Source organism: Antrostomus carolinensis, unplaced genomic scaffold (assembly GCF_000700745.2).
Source record: "Antrostomus carolinensis isolate BGI_N321 unplaced genomic scaffold, ASM70074v2 scaffold6414, whole genome shotgun sequence".
In the NCBI taxonomy this organism is placed as follows: domain Eukaryota; kingdom Metazoa; phylum Chordata; class Aves; order Caprimulgiformes; family Caprimulgidae; genus Antrostomus; species Antrostomus carolinensis.
Window position 1 is genome coordinate 50,000 of NW_010311311.1, and position 8,763 is coordinate 58,762.

At 39.7% G+C, this 8,763-nt stretch overlaps 1 protein-coding gene across 1 annotated transcript in view; it reads left to right on the forward strand.

Annotated features, from left to right (window-relative positions):
- Positions 1 to 7,851, forward strand: part of TET2 (tet methylcytosine dioxygenase 2) — a 29,686-nt gene extending 21,835 nt beyond the window's left edge. The window contains exons 8-10 of the mRNA XM_010166688.2: positions 2,115 to 2,252; positions 4,079 to 4,439; positions 5,486 to 7,851. Of these exons, the coding sequence (XP_010164990.2) occupies positions 2,115 to 2,252; positions 4,079 to 4,439; positions 5,486 to 6,891 (1,905 nt within the window). The 3' untranslated portion in view covers positions 6,892 to 7,851. The remainder of the gene's footprint in view (positions 1 to 2,114; positions 2,253 to 4,078; positions 4,440 to 5,485) is intronic.
- Positions 7,852 to 8,763: the final 912 nt, after the last annotated feature.

Sequence of the window (8,763 nt, forward strand, 5' to 3'; positions counted from 1 at the left end):
CACACACAGCCCTGCGGATGCACACAAGCGCCTGCACCAGCCTTCTTGCGTGAGGGGATCGCGCGCATGTATTTTCTGTGAAGTAGTGTTCACAGATACCAGCACATTCAAAGCTTGTATGAGGTTCTCGGTGTGGCTGTCCCTCATCTGCATTCCTTTACCAAATGTCTTTCAGATATTTACATCAAAATTTGACAAGATACCCCATGCAAAAGCATAACTGTTGGCCTTTGCTCTCATTGCTCAGGTTCACTGCCATTACAAACATCCACAGAATTTACAGTCTCCAGACTCTCAGCATCACCGCAGACTGTGGCATCTTCCTTCTTTCCTGTTGACAGCATTATGCTGTAGCAACCAGCTGTAACAGGAACAGTAAACTAACACAAACCTGTCCATTTTTATTTGCCATAAAACTCACTCCTTTACTGCATAATTAGTAGCGACTAGACAGGGTAAGCAGATTCAGTAGAGACGTACCTAATTTCACTTACCCGATCAGATAATGTGTGGAGACTCATTATGGAGGAAACTGTGGCTGTATGCCCACTAGCTGTGGTTATCTGTCCACATATCTGAGAGACATTCTGCAAGAGAAAACGGAAGAGGAAGAAGAAAAAATGAGGGGGTGGTGAACAATAAAATGGTTCTTTGCTTGGGCTGCTTTTCTCTTCCCACAAAAATTCACAAAAGAACTTTTCTCCATGTAAGCCGTGGTCCTGCCCAACACTTGTTGAAATACATGCTCTTACAAGTTTCAATTTCTACCTTGTCTAATAAGGCATGTGTATAGTTTGGCCTGTTTCAGGAGTTTCATGCAGACCTTGTATTTGTGGGGAAACCCTGATCAAGCTACTGTCGTTGGCTTTAAAGAGATGATCAAGGCCTAATTTGTATGATATTGTAAAAGGTTCTAAAATCAAGAAGCCCTAAAACCAGTCCCCCTCTGAATCCTGAAAAGAAATTCCAAATGCCCAGATTTATTGTAATCCAAGTCTGGATTAAAATCTAGAATTGGAAAGGGTCTGTTTTTCCAACTAGACCCAACAGAACATCTCAGAGAACAGTTGCACCACAGAATCATAGAATGTTGTGAGTTGGAAGGGACCCACAAGGATCATCAGGTCCAACCAGTATATTTAATCAGAAAATTATAGTCTGCCTAACGTTTCAGACCACTCTTGTTTAATTCCAAAGAAGTTTACATGCTTCAAGTTTTGTTCAGCTTTTATTTTCAGCTTCCAGGGAAGTAAATATTCCAGATTTTAAAAATAAAGATCTGTGAGCAAATAGATGTCTTTTTAGTGACCTTGGATCAAGACTTGGCAAAACTTCTAACTTCACCTTAACTTAAACTGGGATCCATTCAGTTTCATTAAGTGTAGATTTTTTTGCATTCACTTGAAATGAATTTCAGCAAAGTATTTTACAAATATGGTTTCATTTTTTATAAATAAAATCTGAAACCCTCATTTGTCTAAGGCTTGATCTTCCATATAAAAACCCTTTTGTGTGTGTGTAAGGTTCACTGCTGCGTTATCAACTCTTTGTGAATCTCCTTAATAATGAGTGCACAGGTAGAAAGTACTGAATTATCTCTCCTTTTGGTCAGGGGTTAGAGTTGTACTTAAGCCAATGAAATATACTTTTTGTGCACCAAAATATTACAAATCAAAAAGCAAATTATTATTTTTCATTAAGTCATTCTGAAGTCAGTTTTCTAAAGCCCTTTTTACTTTAATAGCTCGGTATATTTCCAGTCTACACAAACATATTACTCTTGCAGTGCCAGACTGAAACCACGTGCTGCATTTGTCATGTCAAAACACCAACCACTGGCAGAGAATCAAAAGCAATACACAAGGAAAAGTATTACTGGCCAATTTCACAATCATGCCAGAGGCAGAAGGTAACAGGGAACCAAGCAGGAAGGAATGAAGTGCGGATATGAAATTGCCATCAAATTGCTTGATTTTATTTGCCTTCAAGATCCATATGTTGCCACCTCCGAGATGTAGGGAGACTTGCATGTTGTCAGGGTGGAGCATTCAGGGCTAATTCTGTATGCTGGAGCACCCAGCTCAGTTGCAGTGATACCTGTCGTCTCTTTCCAGATCGAGTATGAACACAGAGCACCCGAGTGTCGCCTGGGTTTAAAAGAAGGTCGCCCATTCTCAGGGGTCACTGCCTGCCTGGATTTCTGTGCTCATGCTCACAGAGACTTGCACAACATGCAGAACGGGAGTACACTGGTAAGTCCATGATGCATACAGCGTCCTTACTTCAGCACTGATTTCGTATATTTAACTCATTATCTCCCGTCTGTTTAGATTTATATTTGCATAACGCAGATTGCTAAACAAAGAAACATTAAGCAGTAATTGAGCTAATTTATTACCCCCTACGTAATTTTTCATTCAAATGAATGAGACTTACGGTGTATTAAAGAAAGTGTTAATGTAGAACTAGTAAAAGAGAAACCGTGGAGACAACGGAAAGAAGGTCCCAGCAGGGCTGAAGTGCCTGTGCCAGTGTTCCTGGCACAAAGTGGTTTATATTTGTCCTGTTGAAACACTTTATTTTCTAACAACTTTGGATTATATCTTCTAATAAAATATAAAACTGAAACAAATAACTTCTTAACCAGGAGCATTTTGGAACTTGTGGATTTCATTCCTGCTTGGGATGAGCAGAAAGTCTGCAAGCCTTGACATCCTTTGTATTGTACACACGCCCTTTATTCTCTTCAGTTCTGATCTCTAGCGTGTACAGCAAAGGTTCTGTAGAAGATGCCAGAAAAGCAAGATGGTTTTCAATGCGTATTGGATTATTTCTGTTCCATGCCTACTCTCCCTGTGACAATAGAGTTAGGGTAAATGTGAGAAAGAATAATCTTCAGTTTTGAATAATCATCATGGTTGTAATTTGAAGCAACTACCTAGATTCACAGTACAGCTCTTATTACAACCAGAGAGAATATCTACTTTTTTTAATACCAATTAGATTTTTACAGCCCAGAGTCTGATTTAATTGACAAGGCAACTGCCACCAATACAATTTATTTCTACCTGAGCTTTCTTCCTAAAACTGGCTGATGCAATGATTTTGCTACAGAATATGCCTGTATCAGCATCTTTTTTCCACTGAGATCCTCCCAATACCTGTTTTAGCTGGAGCTAACACAATGAGCATGCTGCATGACACAACAGCAACCTCCTTAAATCTTATTATTAACAGTACAGTGAGTTGCTCCTTTGCAAGGAGCTGCTGTAAGGGAGTGTGAAATACAGTGGCAATATGTTATCTTGCACGCTATTTCTAATAGGTAGCTCGCTAATGTATTATAGTGAAAAAACCTTCAGGTGAGTACCAAGTCCCAGGCTCCACTGTTTCAGCTCTCTGGCCACGCTACAACGGATCACACAGTTATTTCACGTTAGGCTAATCCCTAACTATACTGTTCATTTAGCACACATACAATAAATAGGTACTATGTACTTTCCATTTCTATTAACATTGTCCAACAGAGCAATGGAAGAAATGAAATTGCAGGCTTGTTGTGATATGCATAAATTGCACAGAAACTTACAGTTTACCAATAGTTTGCCAGATGCCAATGCTGACAGTGGCAGGGCAAGGTAAACCCACAGGCTAGAATTTCACACCGAATCACAGAATGTTAGGGATTGGAAGGGACCTCGAAAGATCATCTAGTCCAACCCCCCTGCCAGAGCAGGATCACCTACAGTAGGTCACACAGGAAAGCGTCCAGGCGGGTTTTGAATGTGTCCAGAGAAGGAGACTCCACAACCTCTCTGGGCAGCCTGTTCTAGTGTCCTGTCACCCTCACAGTGAAAAAGTTTTTCCTTATGTTTACATGGAACCTCCTATGCTTCACCTTGCACCTACTGCCCCTTGTCCTACCACTGGACATCACTGAGAAGAGCCTGGCTCCATCCTCCTGACATTCACCCTTTACATATTTATAAACATTAATGAGGTCTGCATTATTAATGAGGTCAGATCTACTCTTCTTAGACCGGTTTGAGAGAGTTACTCTAACACACCCTTCCAACAGGTTTGCACACTAACTAGAGAAGACAATCGTGAAATTGGCCAAACACCAGAAGATGAGCAGCTCCACGTGCTCCCGTTATACAAAGTCTCTGACGTGGATGAGTTTGGAAGCACTGAGGGCCAGGAGGAGAAGAAGAGGAATGGCAGCATCCAGGTCCTTACCTCCTTTCGCCGGAAAGTAAGGATGTTAGCAGAGCCTGTCAAGACGTGTCGGCAAAGGAAGCTAGAAGCAAAGAAAGCAGCTGCAGAAAAGCTTTCCTCCTTGGAGAATGGGTCTAGCAAAGCTGAAAGAGAGAAGTCTGCTGCAGCACGCAACAAGCAAGGCAGCTCTGAGGCGGCAGGTCATGCGAAGCAGCTAGCAGGTAAACACATGGATCTGATCAGAATCTTTATCAACAGTAGTAAGCTTCCTAGAAATCAGGGCCATTTATAATGAGTCTCAATAAAACCATTATTCTCATCCCAATAAAATTTTAAAGTATGACCTACACATCACTCACTGTCTGCCGCTGTTACGGAGAACCTCCTCATTTGAGAGGATTCAAGCCTAACCTCTTTACCACTATTTATACTCTCTGCTTCAAGACCAAAAGCAGCAGGTCTTTCCATAGCGGAGAAAGAGTTTAAAAATCCACATAACAATCCCTGGCAGTTTTCATCAGTAGATTTCAAAGTCCTGAGTGAAGGAGTTAATCATGGCTACTTTATTGTTACAGCAGCTTTCTCAGGGAAGAAAAAAGTGATACCTCCAAGGGAAATACCTACAAGTAGTGGTCAGCTGTCCCATGACCCAGGCTAGGCTTGTAACCATCAAATAGTGCCATTCCACTTTAGTGAATGATGGTTTTGCTCTTACGTCTTCCGTTAATCTCACTTGTTACTGAACTGTTCTCTCTAACAGTGAATGTCACCGTCTTTTTTTACATAAAGTGAGGGATGGTTTTTTTTAGACAGTTCTATTAATATAGATGAGAAGAATTATTTATTCTTGGGGAAAAGAAGGTCACCTTGTGCACGGCTGTTTGGGAGCACTTTGATGCACCATTTCACAGGCTACTTAAATGATGATTCAACTCTGGATTTTGTGCATGTGACTGAACAGATTGCACTGTCCTCTTTTTCCCCACTGCCACTAGCATCTGATCTCACTGGATACATGCCAAAAAGGATGAGTAGCCTTAGTGTATTCAGCTTCTTAAAGGATGGTGTTTGACATACAAGAAAGGGAACCTCTGTCAACATATCATATGATATACTTATCTTAGAAGTTTCATAGATATGTATAATGAAAGGTCTATAAAGTGTGTAGTTTGTTGTCTGAGGGTTTTTTGGGTTTTGTTTTTGGTTGTTTTTTTTTTAAAAAAAAAGCTTGTTTGTGCTGTGTTTTTCTTTCTTTTCACATCTACAGATCTTTTACGTCTTTCAGGACCAGCCACACAACAGCAGCAGCAGCATCCACAGCGCACTCTCCCAAACAACCTTCAGTCAAATCCCATTAACTCTTACTCGGGTTCAGGTTCTGCAAATCTCTATGTAAGGTTGCCTAATCCAGCCAATGCTTATCCAAGCTCTTCATACACTTCAGATCCTTATGGAGGGTCCAGTCCCATGAACCTCTATACAACCTCATCACAGCCTACGGGGTCTTATTTGAATTCTTCCAGTCCCATGCACCCTTATTCAGGATCATTGAGTCAAAATAACCAATATCCACCCTACCAATGCAATGGAAATATACCTATGGACAACTGCCCCTCTTACTTGGGCTCCTACCCTTCCCAGCATCAGCACGTGGACTTGTATAGTTGCCAGAGCCAAGACCATATGTCTAAACTAAGTCTACCACCCATTCAGACATTATACCAGCATAGGTTTGGGAATAACCAGAGTTTTGGTCCCAAGTACTTGAATTACGGAAACCAAAATATGCAGGTAGACTCCTTCAGTAATTGCACCATTAGACCAAATGTCCACCACGTAGGGTCTTTTTCCTCTTACTCCACCCATGAGGCTGACGGCCATTTTATGGAGGTTGCCTCAAGGTTAAAATCTAACCTGAGTAATTCGAGCATGGATTATGCCTCCATGAGTAAAACCAGTGAACATCACCACGTGCAACCCCCTCCACATTTAGCACACAACTACCATTCTGCTTCAAGTATGTTTAGTGGTCCTCCTAATTCACTGCATCTCCAAAATAAGGATAGTGAAATGATTTCACATGCAGTTAATGGTTTGTCTAACATGCTTCCAGGTCAAAACCATGATAGGACTACTCCCCAGGGTGGTTTAGATAAAGCTGATGTGCTGAATCCAGAAAAAGCAGAGGATCCCGATGAAGTCTGGTCAGATAGTGAGCAGAGCTTTCTGGATCCAGAAATTGGAGGAGTGGCAGTTGCTCCATCTCATGGGTCAATTCTTATAGAGTGTGCAAAACGTGAGCTCCACGCAACGACTCCCTTAAAAAATCCCAACAGGAACCATCCCACCAGAATATCCCTGGTCTTTTACCAGCACAAGAGTATGAATGAGCCAAAACATGGTCTAGCTTTGTGGGAGGCAAAGATGGCTGAGAAGGCGAGAGAGAAAGAAGAGGAATGTGAAAAGTACGGTCCAGACTACGTGCCTCAGAAGTCTTACGGCAAAAAAGCAAAGCGGGAGCCTGTTGAGCCACACGAACCCTCAGAGCCAACATACGTGCGCTTCATCAAGTCTCTTGCACAAAGGACACTGTCGGTCACCACAGACTCCACAGTAACTACATCTCCATATGCCTTTACACGGGTTACAGGGCCTTACAACCGATATATCTAACTTCACACCTTTGTTGTTACCTCATTTGAAAAAACACCTTGTCAGTAGGGTAGTTCTTCTTTAGGTTTTGGGGAAGGCAAGGGTGGAGAAGAAAACAGTGTTTTTACAAAACTCATCAGTGGAAAAAGCCTCAGCACACCAGCAAAAGAGGTAAATCTCACTAGAGCACTTATTTTCCACTGATTTTTTTTAAGTGGTCACAGATGGCACGTAGGAAACAAGACCAAAGCATCCTATGCAAAAACAAAAACAAAAAAGTGTTTCACAATTTACATTTGAAAACACTGGCTCCATTACTGAAAGAGAGAATCTGCAAATGGATTTTTTTTTTTCTTACAGTTTTGCACATCTGTGGCCACTTTTAGTGTCATCAAGTTCGCATAGTCATGGAACAGGAGCAAAAAAACCCTAAAAAAAATAATACTGTAGTATTACAACTGCAGGAATCTTAAAATAACATCTGGTGCTGAATCTATGATGTACTGAAATACTGGAATTATGGCTTTTTAACATGCAGTTTTTACTGTAATCTTATTAGTCTTGATTTTATTTAACAAAGTAGATAAGTATAAAACATAATGAATAGACAGCAAAACACTGAATTTGTTTGGATATTCTAAAACCATGGTGCTATCTAAGAGAATGGTGTCTTTATTTTAACAGTCGAACAGTTAATGCCTTTATAACAAAATGTCGATGTAGTCAAATGTTCTTCATCAACAGGGAGGACCTTTTCATTCATGTGTGTATTGAATTTACCTGGTGTTAAAATAAGCTTACTTTTTAACGTATGGGAATTAAAAAGACCTCTGGATTTTGCTTATCCAGTCAAGTCCTAGAAAAGGACAATAAAATATATAGAGAGATATTTTTTTTTAAATAGTGTTTCAAAAGCACTTTGTCTACCTAAGCTTGGCAACTTGAACAATGCTAAGGTACTAAGACATTAAAAAAAAAAAAAGAAAAAAAAAAAGAGTTTACTTTGATTTTAAAATGCAAAGATAATTTTTTTAAACTAAAAAAAAATAGGCAGATACATTTGTTTTAGCCGTGCATCTGCTAGTGGGCTACATATCCATTTTTAATACAGTCAGTTACAGTAAAAATGGGGCTTACTGGATATAAGGGAATACTTTAGTACACAAAACACATGTTTTTTCTGGTGCTCATCTCACACAGCTATACTGTAAACTGTTTTCTACAATTATTATGGCAAGTTCATTGCTCAAGTATGTACAGTTTTAAGGAAAGGATTTTATATTAACCACAGGTAATAATTAGCAGCATGCGACAGACTACAACTAGTTAGCTTGGGCTTCTGCTGTTTTTAAAGATCTGTACGCTCTTCAAATACTGAATGGCAGATTGCTTTTGTGTTGATAATTATGTACATTGTGGTGCAAGTCATTTATCGGTGCAAGTGTCCTCTTTTCCAGGAAGATTGAACAGACCGATGCCTACACAAGATGAATGAAACAGGGTTAGTTCTGTGTGATTCCGTTGATGAAATAGAAAAAAAAAAAAAAAATAGGCAGCTGGCTTGCTGTGGTGGTTTTAAATCATTAATTTCTATTAAAAAAAAAAAAAAGCAGGAGAGTTGTATAGTAAATTAAATTGTAAACAAAACTTTTTTTAACGCAATGCTTTAGTATTTTAGTACTGTAAAAATATTAAATCTATATATATTTGGGTTTTGAGCTGAATTCACATCATGGTGCTACTCAGCCTGCTACAAATATATCATAATGTGAGCTAAAAATACATTTAAAAGTTTGAGTGATGTTCCTACTTGTCATATACCTCAACACTAGTTTGGCAATAGGATATTGAACTGAGTGTGAAAGTTTATATATTGTATACCATCTTTTTCCC